Source organism: Diospyros lotus, chromosome 13 (genome assembly GCF_014633365.1).
Source record: "Diospyros lotus cultivar Yz01 chromosome 13, ASM1463336v1, whole genome shotgun sequence".
Taxonomy (NCBI): Eukaryota; Viridiplantae; Streptophyta; class Magnoliopsida; order Ericales; family Ebenaceae; genus Diospyros; species Diospyros lotus.
In genome coordinates, this window is record NC_068350.1 from 31,367,659 (window position 1) to 31,382,150 (window position 14,492).

Sequence of the window (14,492 nt, forward strand, 5' to 3'; positions counted from 1 at the left end):
ATTTGATGATGAGATTCATTAGTACAAAAAATCTTAAATTATTCCTAATCCATATCTTTCTTAAATGTGGAAGTTTATTATTTTGATTAATATGAATTGATTTCATTACCGTTTGATATGTTGCTAGACGTCACTCAAGATTGTCAAGGTGTTTTGAGAAAATTGAGAAATTCTTAGAATAGATCGAAGAGTTCGATTGACATCAAAAGAGTTTGGTGTTTCTTGGTTGCTACTTGGCGGTGAATCTAGAAAGTCACATCCAAAAACAAAGTGAGCGAAATAAGAATTGTGTAGTTTGTATTACGTTCTCAACACCATTAAGAGTTAATAGAAGATCATATTATCATTAAGAGTTAATGACTATTTTGTATGTGATAAAAGAAGTGCCATATAGCATTAAACACCAAACTGTTGACTTCTTTCATGACTAGTCAACAATTATTCAAAAGTTAAAAATTGTTGATTGCTTGATGAATACTGTCAACAATTTCTAGTCAGCAAATACTAAGTGGAAGCTTCAGGATGCCACCTATCACTCTTTGAAGCTTCATGGTTTTGAAGTGAATTAATATTGATTACTCTTCCATTAAACATATAAAAGTGAGAAAAGAAGATTAAGGAGGGGCCTAGAAAGTTTCGTTAAAATTCTCTGTAGAATTTTTGCTCCTTCTTGGCAGCTTCTTCCTTTTGTTCTTCCTGTTCTTTTTCTCTCAATTTGCTCAAAGAGTTAAACTCGGTTTTTGAAACCAAAGAGAGCAACTAGCCAGCACATCCTTTATGGTTTTCAGCTAGCACAAAGGAAGCTCCAAGGAATTTGGAAGCTTGTTTGGTGTGGACCAACTAGGCCTTTTACATTTAAGGAGGAAATAGGTTAGCTTGTGAAACTTCTTGTACCTCATTCTTTGAATCTTCAAAAATGTATTTTACTGAATTGTTCAGTTTTACATTTAGTAAATATTACATGTTACTTTAACACCCAAACTTCATATGGTTTTGTGTTTAATTCTGTCGCATACGTGACATGTAAAATTTTAAAAACCCACACAATCATATGAGATTTCCAACAAAAATACCCAAATCATCACCAAAATTTTGAAAATTTCACAACAATTAGAACACTCATAATATGACCTTGTGTAAAAACACCAACTGCAAAGAACCTTGTTGATTAAACTTTAATGACCACATATTTAAAACATACCAATCTAGAACCTTGCTTTAAAAAAATAGTTAATATCGAACCATGACAATCATCACACCCTTTAGGTAGTGTAAGACTCCTATGATCACACATCAGGACCTCAATAGCATAGGTTATGAGTGTGGTAAAATGTAGGGTGGTGCTGGTTCATGTGATCCAAATATATGTATGAAGCAAGGAACCACATTCAATCCACTATATGACTAAAAACTTGGTCTTTTACAGTATGCTTGCTTCTAAACTAAAATAACATTATTTAACATATCTTGAGATAAATTTAGTACATGCATGAGCTCATAAAATAAAGCATAATAATATACTGAAAAGTGAACATTTGTATGATGAATAAACATCTGTTGTGTAAGATGGATAAACAAAATATCAACTATATGTAACTATAAAAATAATAAAAGTTGTATGTATCATCTCCCACTAACCAAATACATCAAAAGAAATTAAAATTTTCATGTTCTCAACGTGCCTATCAAAATCAATAAGCCTGAGACCTTTGGTTAATGAATCAGTTAGCAGTTGAAATATTCTATCAAGATATTTATGACATGGTCCAACTTTGAGGATGGTTGGAGTTAATGCCTAAACCATCAATGCAATGGATGTTTCATGGGCCACTAGGCAAGAGTTCCTTGGATATCTTGAATGCTTGTATGACTTTTGAATGTAGGCTCATTGTAGGCCTAGAATACTGCCCAAAATTGTCTTCTCAATTTTAAACCCAGGAACTTCACTAAAAATGTGCTTGTAGCACCTCCTATGAATGAAGTATGGAAGAATCGGACATGCCTATTTCAATACCCTTCTACCCATGGACTTGAATGTCCAAGGCCCGTGATCACTTGCATCCCCAATGATGTCATCATGCAAATTGTCAAGAAAAAAAGGTCTAACTATCCCTACATTTTGATTCTGATTCAACCACAACCATAACCATCCAAATATTTTACCATTCCTATTTAACCCAACTACAACTAATAAGATTTCCCATTAAGGCCCCATCCAAAGGTATCCATCCAATCCAAGAAAAGGCCTACAACTTGCCACGAACCCTTTAGGGATGGCTGCATATGAGATGAAGACTCTCTTAAATGTTGGGAGTTCTAGGTTAGGTGGGACCCTCTGTAGTTCCATTTTGACTAGACTTCCTGGGTTTATTCTCCTCACTCCAATTACATATGAGGGAAAGTTAGCATATGATTGCCCATAGTCTCCCTCAATTTTGTCTCTTGCCTTCTTCTTGGCCTTATAAAGTCTATATCCCAACCTTAACATTGTAGTCCCTTGCTAATTCAAACCTAAAAATATTCAAATTCACCTAAGGATCAACCGATTTCGATAACTTCTTCAGGAATCATGTGGCTGCCGACGACCGACCACCCAGGAGAAGACGGCGAAAGAGACTAGAGGAGATGGCGAGAGGAAGGAGATGGTGGCAGTCGCTGGATGATTCACTGTTCGTGCAGACGCAGACGACGGCTAGAAAGAGAGAGAAAGAGAGGGTCGCCTCGCCTGCCTCTTGGCCATGCCGTTGCCTACTGCCAACCATCAACCGCCGGACTACCATGCCATCTCCTTTCTTCTTGCTATCGACCTAGGCTTGTTGCCCCTAAATTAGTTTTTACTTAGAGCCCCCACATCCTTAAGCCAACCGTGCTTGGGAGCTTTTTGATACTTGAGAGCTATGTGCGTTCAACTAACCTTTCTTGTGTCTATGAAGATTTATACTTCAAGGCATTCATTTGAATGTTTCCTACAATCAAAAGTGCATTTAAACTATTATGTAGTAGTAAACTATTAATTCTCTCATATTTATTATAGTAATCAATTATTAGTTTCTTTTTCAAATTTGATTGTAAATTTGAAGAAAAGTTTATTAAATGAAGAATTTTAAAGGTTCAAGATTGATATCGTAATATAGAGACCTAGAGGGCAAGACTGGTTGAGGGGTGGTGCTACCAAAATTCACTTTCCCCATCTCTACCTTTTTTTAAATAAATTTTATTTTATTTATATGCTTATAATTTTGTTTTTATCCTTATATAGAATATTTATTTAAAATATTAAAATCTTTTTAATGTTTAGATCTATTCTTTTTCTTTTTTTTTTTTTTTTTTGTAATGTGAGGAACTCAAGCAATCGCCGATCACAAATAACTTTTGACCCGGACTCTTCCACTTTCTCTAAAACTCACGATTCGGCTAAGTATATGGATAAGTTTTTTGTGAGCCAAATCTCGAGACCTGACATCTAGTATAAATACAGGCGATTGTACAATTCTATACGGAGGAGGCAAAATCAAACCTACAATCTCACGGTATTCCAACATTTCGAATGCTTGCAACAAATTGTCTATTCTACCCAAAGCGGTTTATTCCTTCTTATTGTTAATATTTTATATATTGTGTTTTTAGTCTCTTAAATTTTTATTTTTGAATCATCAAATTAAGAGAACATGTTTTTTTTTTTTTGCATTACTTAATTTTTTAAATTTTAATAATAATTTAAAATACAAGACAATAATATGATATTAAAAAATTATAGTTGATAATATAAAATAATGTTTAGAGATAAATTGTTTTTAAATTCTTATATAAATTAATTAGATAATAATTTATGCAATGGATAACAACAAAAACAAAAATGAGACAAAGAATGTAGAGAACGAAAGTGATACCAAGAAAACAAGAATATTTGACTTAAATTCCACGTTTTAACGTTTATTTTTAGTTAATTGCAATGACAATGGATCCACATTTTCATTAGCAAACCACAAATATCTGCCTTAGACTTGACTTCATCACATTGCAATTCGTTACTACTCAATTGCTCAACCACAAATACATAATAAATAAAAAATAATACTATTTGTACATGAAATTTTACAAATGAATTGAATGATCATTTTGTCACTTCCTATCTTTCTCCCCTTCTCTTTCAGCAACCACCTCTCACCACCTTTCTCTCGTCGCTCCGTCCTCACCGACCATCACAAAGAGAGAAGATGTAGTGGCGAGGATGTGATGGTGAGAGGAAGGTGGCAAGAGGCGATTGCTGAACGGAAAGGAAAGCAAGAGGAGAGAAAATGAGAGAATATAGTCAATTTATTGCAATAGTTCCTCTAATTTATTGCGAGAAAACCCACCTATAAACCTTCCTATAAAACCCCTCATATACAAATAACATTACTCATAAACCAATCGACCATGTGTACTAGACAAGAAGCACAAATTATTAAGTAAACACACAAAATTTGGTCCATAAATTTGATTTTAAAAAATAATAATAATTTAGAAGATAGAAAAGAGTACTATAATCTCTTTCATAATAAAGCCAACCCTATATTGTATGGAAGTACATCATTCAATGGTTGTTTGCCAAGAAAAGATAATTTGATTGAAATCTCAATACTTAGGATTATAATAAAAGGTTATAACAATAATTACCTTTATAACTAAATAACTCTACAAGGATGAGCTCACTCGCAAATTTTTATATATTTCTTAATTTGTTTGATTGATAAGTTATTATGTACATTAGATAAATTTATCTAATACATATATACTTGGAGTCAAAAGTAATGATTATATGTTTCTTATAAATTCCAAATAAGGGGGAAAGTTTATATTTTAATTCAAGGCAACTAATCCTCAATTCCTAGTGTTAGGGAGGTTCAATTTTCGATTCGATATCAGGGTAGGATTGAAAACAGTTTGGGTAATTAAATATTAACAAAAATTAAAATAAAAACAATACATAATAATATATAATATACATAAGACATTCTTAAATATTATATTTGGTTATAAGGTTATTTTCTAGGGGTTAAAGTTATATAAATGTTATATTTTGTTTTTTTTTTTTTTTTTATGAAGTTTGATGTTATATTAAATCTTTAATTTAGTTATTATTTAATTTGGATATAACATATATAAATATATATTTTTTAAAATTTTATATTAAAAATAGAGAAAAAAAAATAGTATGGATAAGACTGCACTGATAGTCTAATCCAATCCAATATCCCAAACCTAAGGTCCTCTTTGTTTTCGAGAGACTCAATTATTGATTTTTGCTTAGATTTTTCAAACTTGGCCATACGCTTACATAAATTTATCTAGCTAAATATGATCGATTTTTTATGTTTCATGTAAAGAATATCAACAACACAGGGAAGATTTATACTTTATAGTGCTGGTAGACCAAGGCTTTTAAGATATTTCTTCCATCTCTTACATGTCTTGGTTGCTGTTTGATTCACAATAAGAGACTTGTACTTAGAGTAGGGGACGGCCAAAGGCATAGGCCTTCTAGGGCCCCAAAACATTTTTTGACCAGCTTCAGGTTCAGGCTGGCAACCACTCACCCAAGAAGAAGCGATGACAGAAACAGGACCTACTTGGGGGGGGGGGGGGGGGGGGGGGGGGCTCTCAAAAACTTTTGGGCCCAACTTTAGGAATCAGGTGGCCACCGGCGGTCAACCACCCAAGAAAAGGTGGAGATGGAGATTGGAGGAGACGACGGTGGTCACTGGTCGGTTCACCGTTCATGCAGACGTAGACAGCGCCCGAAGAGGAGATGAGAGAAAAAAAAAAGAAAGGTGAGGAGATGAGAGAATATAGCCAATTTATTGTAATAATTCCTCTAGTTTATCAAGAGAAAATCCACCTATAAACCTCCCTATAAAACCCTTTTTTCTTTTTTCTTTTTTTGTAACGTGGGGAACTCAAATGATCCTCGATCATAGACAACCTTTGGCCTAGATTGTTCTACTTTCTCTGACACTCGCGATTCGTTTTGACCTAGTCTAAGTATACAGATAGGATCTTTGCAAGCCAAATCTCAAAAATTTTCATTTAGGATAGATACAAGTAATTACACAATCCCACATAGAGATAAAATCGAACCTACAATTACACAATATTCCAAGTTTTTGAATGTGTGCAGCAGGCCATTTATGCTCGAGCCAAGGGATTTTTTCCTTCTTATTGTTAATATTTTATACATTATTTTTAGTCTTGTAAATTTTTATTTTTAAATCATCAAATTAGGAGAACTTGTTTTTTTGCATTACTTAATTTTTTAAATTTTAATAATAATTTAAAATATTAGATAATAATATGGTATTAAAAAATTATAGTTGAGAATATAAAATAATGTTTAGAGATAAATTATTTTTAAATTCTTATATAAATTAGTTAGATAATAATTTATGCAATGAATACCAACAAAAATGAGACTAAGAATGTAGATATCGAAAGTGATACCAAGAAAAATAAAAATATTTGACTTAAACTCCACCTTTCACCATTTATTTTCAGTTAATTGCGATGGTAATGGACCCACCTTTTCATTAGCAAACCACAATTACCTGCCTTGACTTGACTTCGTCACATTCCAAGTAATTACTAGTCAATTGCTCAACGACAAAAATATAATAAATAAAGAGTGATGCTATTTGTACACGAAATTTTATAGATGGATTGAATGATCATTTTTTCCTTTCATTTTCTTTTTCATCTCTTTCATTTTTTCTTACAGCAACCATCTCTCACCACTTTTGTCTTGTCATCTCGCCGCTGCATTCTTGTCGATCGTCACAGAGAGGGAAGATGCAATGGTGAGGATGTGATAGTGAGAGGAAGGTGGCAAGAGACAATTGCTAAAAGGGAAGGGGAGAGAGAGAGAAAAAAAAGAGAAAGGAGAGGAGATGAGCGAATATAGCCAGTTTATTACAATAATTCCTCTAATTTATTGCAAGAAAACTCACCTATAAACCTCCTAGTAAAACCCCATGCATAAATAGCATTACTCATAAATCTTTTTAATGTTTAGATCTATTCTTTTTTTCTTTTCTTTTTTGTAATGTGGGGGAACTCAAGTGATCCCCAATCACAAATAACCTTTGGCCCAGATATATTGTTCCACCTTCTTTAACACTCACGATTCGCCTTGACCTAGCCTAAGTATACATACAGGATCTTTACAAGCCAAATCTCAAGAACTATCTTCTAAGATAGATACAGGTAATTGCACAATCTCACACGGAGATAAAGTCGAACCTACAATCACACAGTATTCCAAGCTTTCAAATGTATGCAGCACAAACCATTTATGCTGACCCAAGGGGTTTATTCCTTCTTATTGTTAATATTTTATACAATATTTTTAGTCTTGTAAATTTTTATTTTTAAATCATCGAATTAGGAGAATATGTTTTTTTGCATTACTTAATTTTTTAAAATTTAATAACAATTTAAAATACGAGACAATAATATGGTATTAAAAAATTATAGTTGAGAATATAAAATAATGTTTAGAGATAAATTATTTTTAAATTCTTATATAAATGTCGACTTTCGGAGTTGGTTGACTGAATCACTAAGCCTGCAATAAGAAAATAAGCACAAATGCAAAGAGGAGAAATGAATAATAAATCACACATAGAGAAGTTTTTACGTGGTTCAATCGGAATGATCCTTAGTCCACGACTATTCTCTGGTTATTCCGACAGAGTCACAGTATATCATTATTGGTGTTCGTCCCCCATATAATGATTTTTGACTCCTATTTATAGTGTGAGGTATTTACAATTTACATAAAATCTAATAGTAGAAGGATAATATTATGGAGACAAGATATCCTTATCGATTTCATAAAATTGGGAGTGGATCCCTTTTTACTGGGGATTTGGTTTGTCTCGGATCCTGCATTACTAGGGATCTGAAAATATAAAATAATGTTTAGAGATGAATTATTTTTAAATTCTTATATAAATTAATTAAATAATAATTTATACAATGAATACCTACAAAAATGAGACTAAGAATGTAGATAATGAAAATGATATCAAGAAAAGTCAAATATTTGACTTAAATTCCACGTTTTATCATTTAGTTTCAGTTAATTGCCATGACAATGGATCCATATTTTCATTAGCAAACCACAAATATCTGCCTTAGACTTGACTTCATCACATTGCAAGTCGATACTACTCAATCGCTCAACCACAAATACATAATAAATAAAAAGCAATACTATTTGTACATGAAATTGTACAGGTGAATTGAATGATCATTTTGTTTTTTCCTATCTTTCTCCGAGAGCCGGTCCAACGAGTTAAGGGGCCTTAGGTGGAAAAATTTGTCGAGGCCTTCTCAAAGTATTAATTTATTTTTATAAAAAAACAAATAATACACATTTTTCTTAAAAAAAACCATCATTTTACTAAATTAAAAAAAAAAAAAGTTGAAGTTCAATCAATTACAAAATACAATAATCTCTTAATGATAATGAATTTTTAACTAAAATATAATGTCTTTGAAAAAAAAAAAAAAACAATCTACTACAATAAACAAAGAAAAACAAAATTAAATTTTATTAAAACTCTAAGAAGATTGATAAAACCCAAAGTTTAAATTATATATTGTATTTTAATTTTTTAATAAAATATTTATTATTAAAAAATAATATATATATATATATATAAATATAACTTATATTTTTTTATTTTGGGGGGTCTTTTACTGTGATGGGCCTTAGGAGACCACCTGTCTCACTTAACGGACGGGCTGGCTCTGTTTTCTCTCATTTTCTTTCAACAACCACCTCTCACTACTTTCGTCTTGTCACTCCATCCTCGTCGACCATCACAGAAAGAGAAAATGCAGGGGCGAGGATGCGATTATGAGAGGAAGGTGGCAAGAGGTAATTGTTGAAGGAGAATGGAAGAGAGAGAAGAGAAAATGAGAGAATATAGTCAATTTATTATGTACATTAGATAAATTTATCTAATACATACGTGGGGTGAACAGTAATGATTACATGTCTCTTATAAATTCCAAATAAGGGTGTTTATATTTTAATTCAAGGCAACTAATCCTCAATTCCTAGTGTTAGGGAGGTTCGATTTTCCATTCGATATCAGGGTAGGATTGAAAACTGTTAGGGTAATTAAATATTAATAAGAATTAAAATAAAAAACAATACATAATAATATATAATATACATAAGGCATTCTTAAATATTATATTTGGTTATAAGTTTATTTTGTAGGGGTTAAAGTTAAATGTTATATTTTGTTTTGTTTTTTTTTTATGAAGTTTGATGTTATATTAAATGTTTAATTTAGTTATTTTTTAATTTGTCTTATATAATTAGAAATTAAATTTAAAATGTTGCATTATGTTGATTTTTATTTTTATTTTTGAAAAAAAAAATTGTTTGGATAACATATATAAATATATATTTTTTAGAATTTTATATTAAAAATAGAGAAAAAAAATAGTATGGATAAGACTGCACCGATAGTCTAATCCAATCCAATATCCCAAACCTAAGGTCCTCTGTGTTTTCGTGAGACTCAATTATTGATTTTTGCTTAGATTTTTCAAACTTGGCCATACGCTTACAGAATTATAATTTGTCGTTATGCCGTGGACCCCAAATTCATTAATAAATCAAGAATATTATTACAGGCCTACAAATTGGCCTGAAACATTGGTCAATAAAAGAATAAATTAGTCTGTGTTTGATTGCACATTTTTTTCATAGAAAATGGTTAATTTCTACTAAAATTCTAGGTTTTATAGTGTTTGATTAATTAATTTTTTCATGAAAAACATTTTCTCACTTTCACTCACATGACCCTTATTTCCCACTTTTACTGGAATTCATTTTTTCATGGGGGGTTAGAATATATTTTCAAGACAAGGAGAGATGAGTGATTTGACGGAGGCAAAGGAGAAGAAGAGTGGCCGAATGAGAGGGCGAGCGAGAGAGAGGGCGATTGAACGAGAGGAACTGCGAAAGGCAGCAGTCGAAAGGACAATGGCAATGGCAATAGGGAAAGCCCAGCAGCGGCGACGACGATGGCAGTGGCAGTGACAAATTAAGTGAGAGAGAGAGCGAGTGAGAGAGAGGACTGAGCGAGAGAGAGAGAGAGGGCAAGCGAGAGAAAGAAACTGAGCGAGAGAGAGAGGAATTGAGCGAGAGCGGCAGCAGCAGTGGCCAATGACGGCCATTGAAGGCGGCGATGGGGTAGCGGCGACAGCTAGTGACGACGACCAAAGGCAACGGCAGCCATGGCAACCAAAAGTAAGCTGTATGTATATATATATGTATATATATTTGATTTTTTAAATATTTTATGTATTATTTTTTATTTATTTTTACACAATTCCTTGAAATTCAATTAAGTTAATCAAACACCTTTAATTGATATTTTACCTAAAATTTAATTTTAAATAATTTAATTATTCAAAATTTATTTTCTTTTCACTCAAATCATGAGGGTTGACCATAGGAAAATCAGTATATAGTATTATAATATTATTATCCCAACACCACAAGTTTACATGGAACAAAAAATAGACACATCAGTTTATATTTTTTTATCCAAATTCTTTTTCTCCATCTCATAAAATGATATTTTTCTCTATGAATTGATTTGGGTTCAAATTCATTTCAAGTTTAAATTAATTTTGATTTGCAATAAGTCTTATCCATCTCCATCACAAAATACGATTTTAGACACATCTTTAGAGAGCAGGGTTATTATACATATATTAAATATTAGAATAAGTCTTATCCATCTCCATCACACTTTTTATAAGTGAAAACTAAAAAATGGTTTGAGGTTATTTATTTGTTAATAATTATATGTATTTTAAATTATACTGATAAATAATATTATTTATTATTATAATATACACATATTAAAAATTAAAAAATAAAATTACCATTGCTGTCACTCCTTCTTTCTCTATTTTGATATACATATATTATTTATGAATTTTTTTTGGATATTATATATAAAGATATATATATTTATAAATTTTATATTAAAAATAAAAAAATAATTTAAACTGATTAAGACTGAATCGAATTTAGCCTAGTCTTGACCTTAATTGGTTAGATTTTAGATCCAAAATTTTTAGGAATTTCAATAAGCGAAGGGACATTCATATGAAATATTGCTTTAGGCACGTGCTTGAAGAGCACTTGGGGATGTTGTTGATTGGCCAATGATAGATAGGCAAGAGAGGAGGTGCAGAGAAGTCTCCGGCCGATGCAATCAAACGAATTGTGATTTCACAACCCCATTTTAATCCTTATGGGATAGGGTTGCAATTGAGTTAGCCAATGTTTGCTAAGCTCGGCTCAATAAACCTAAGCCCAAACTTGAGCTCGATTTGTGCTCGGCTCGTCAATTTAGTTGACGAGTCGAGCTCGGGCTTGCCACAGAGATAAGGCTATGATGTACAATAATAGAGGAAAAAGTGTGCAGTGACGATGAGAGGCAACAGAAATGGAGGATAAGTGATAGTCAACAGCAAAAGGCGAGGTGACGAAAGGCAAGCGCAACAACAAGAGGAGAGACGACGACAGTGAGAAGGGAGGCAGAGGCGAAGGGTGAGGCAGTGGTGAGAGGAAGGCGTCGAAGGGAAGAGGGCTAGAGAAAAATAGCAACAGACAAAAAGGAAGAATAAAAAGCAATATATGACCAAGGAAAGGGAAGAATAGAGGAGAGAGAGGATTTCCTCTTTTGTAGAGAGATAGCATGGGGAGAGACAATGGGTTTCTTGGGGAAGAGAGAGAGGGTTTCTTGGGGAGAGAAAATTGATATAATATGTATGTATATATATATGTTAAATAATATATTTATGAAATATATATAATATATTATACATACATATATTATTATATCTAATCGGATATGTTCACAAATCTTTAATCGAGCCAACTTACGAGTTAACGAATAGAGTTTTATTGAATTTAAACTTAGCTTATTTACAAATTAAGTTTCAAAATTAGGCTCAAGTTTGATTAATTCATCTTAATAAACAAAGTGAAATGAGTTTTTATTGAATTGAATACCCAACTAACTCAAATGATATAACAATTCTTGAGTGCAAAAGGTGAAATCCCTTACATAAAGGGCCTCTCATACACTGTCCCATACATGTGGGAGGGGTTAATCACGGTACACGATATAACAATCCTATTCCGAGACAAAGACAATTTCTTAAATTTATTAGTGTCTTGTCATTGTCTCTCTTCGGCCGAGCTTTCTTTTGTCACATCCGTGGGTGCAATAAATATACGCGCGGATCATACGACTGTGTCCATGATTCCAACTGATCAATCATTTTCTGGCCGAGCGCTACGCCTCCTTCATCCTCCACGCACCACCACAGCCGCCTCTATCCGTGCATTGCTTCGTCGTCACTCGAAGCGATTCGCATTTCTGCCGCGATTTCCAGTTGAGATTATTGTTTCTGGAAGTGTTATTCGACTCTTATCAGGTGAGCGTGATTCCGTTCTGGTCTCCTTTACCGGTAGTTGTTTATCGGTACATCTTTCAGTTTAGAATGTTTCTTTTTATTCGGAAAGAGTGTCGTGTTGGAGAAGCGAACACTTGTGACCAGCAATTGTGTTCGTCAGTTCGGTAAGCCAAAGTTGAGCTTACTTGAGTTTGAGTCCTTGGACTGTATCTCTGTGAATGATTGGTTCTTTTACTTGGATGCTTGTCGTGGTCTGAGGAAGCTTCTGCAGTTTATCATCCTGATGTTGTACTCGAAGATGAGGACGATGGACAGATTACTCACGGCAAATTACTAATTTACACGGCCATCAATTTCATGCTTCTAATTTACAACAGTTGAATTAACTTTATTTGCTGAGAATGAATAAATTTTATTGTATGCGAATAATATAACTTTTTGTGCTGGCCAGACACCAATAAAAACGTAGAGGTATAAATAGTATTTGACTTTAGATAATGACAACCTATTCATTAGCTTGTAGCCAATCATACTTTGTAAATTACCCTACAAGAAATTCTTCTTTAGGGTATACCTCATGCAAGAAATTCTTATTTGACTGTTTCGTAGTTAATTGCGTTTGATATGCTTGATAATGTAAATGATTATAGACCGCGTGGAATAATTTGCTTCTATTATTTATTAGGGCATCGGGATGATGAGACTGAGAGCTGGCCAATGTTTTTTGACGATGTTATTGTGTTGCCTCACTCTCCTTGCAGCTGCACAAATTACTGATCCTTCTGAAGGTGGATTTGCTTATGTTATAACCTTTCTATTTCTTAAAGACTGTAATTTTAGTTGTATCCCATTTTCATTTTCTACATACCACAATCAAATAACTGGTAGTATGGTGCTTCTGATTTTATTGTAGAACTACTGTTATCTTTTCACCATATTACCAGTTATTCATGCAAGCAATTTCCTAGTCAAGTTGAACTATATATATTACTAGAGTCTAGAAAGATTTTCGGCTTCTTAGGATTCTGCTAACCTCCAAATGGTAAACTATGTAAACTCCAAGTGCCTACAATGTGCCATTTGAAAACAACCGGTGTTGTCTTGGCTAATGAAGATTTGAAGACAACCCAGGTTACTGAACTTCACTTTCAGTAGCTTACATGAATTCTTGCGCAACTTATAATTTGTCCACTATAATTTTTGTTCTCTTTCTAGTGGATTGAATATTCAGTTCAAAGTTGTTAGATAATAAAAAACATAAAGTTATTCTTGTGTCTACAAGTTTAGGTTTTTAGATGGGATGGTGGTTAATAGTTTAAGATGGTATCATAGCAGGAAAAGGTTACAAGTTCAAACTCGATCATCAACTTGATATTAAGTAGCTGAACGTGTTTGGACCAGTTATATACAGTAAGGTGTGACTAAAGACAAGGGTGAGTGTTGAGAATAAAACTAATATAGAAGGTAAACTACCATTTTATTTCTATAAGCTTAGGCATTTTAGAGATGATGGTTAATAATTTAACAAATATCTTGAATTGAAGTTTTGAAACTCTAGAAAGGCAGTGAGTCCTTTATTCCACCATTCCTTGAGCAAGTTGACCCATCCTTTAGGCAACCTTTTTTAGCACTCAATTTTCTCTTCTAGTATTTAGAGATGTCCTCCTTATTCCCAATAAGAACACATTGTAACAAATCTCTTCTCCCAAGCATGCCCTCTGTGTTCTACTTGCAACACCCTTATTAGTTTTTAGGGTGATTTCGACTTCCACCTATTGGAGACCAGATAACCACCAGAGAGAGGAATGGCTATAGGAATGAACTGGCTTTCTACCCTTACTTTGCTTTGCGCCCCTTGGCATTGTCAAGAAATGCGTGATTGCTTGCTTTGCTTCTTGCACTCAAAGGGAGCAAATAATCATTCTATGCTTTTCTTTGAAAAGGTATTGGCACTAAAAGAATGATGCAAATAGGGATAACAAAAAAATAGCACA

General features: G+C 32.9%; 1 protein-coding gene across 3 annotated transcripts in view; it reads left to right on the forward strand.

Annotated features, from left to right (window-relative positions):
* The first annotated feature begins 12,351 nt into the window (after positions 1 to 12,351).
* Positions 12,352 to 14,492, forward strand: part of LOC127787927 (probable LRR receptor-like serine/threonine-protein kinase At1g06840) — an 89,759-nt gene continuing 87,618 nt past the window's right edge. For all 3 annotated transcript variants that reach the window (XM_052316002.1, XM_052316003.1, XM_052316004.1), the window contains exons 1-2: positions 12,352 to 12,519; positions 13,184 to 13,286. In XM_052316002.1, coding sequence (XP_052171962.1) covers positions 13,193 to 13,286 — 94 coding nt within the window. In that variant the 5' untranslated portion in view covers positions 12,352 to 12,519; positions 13,184 to 13,192. The remainder of the gene's footprint in view (positions 12,520 to 13,183; positions 13,287 to 14,492) is intronic.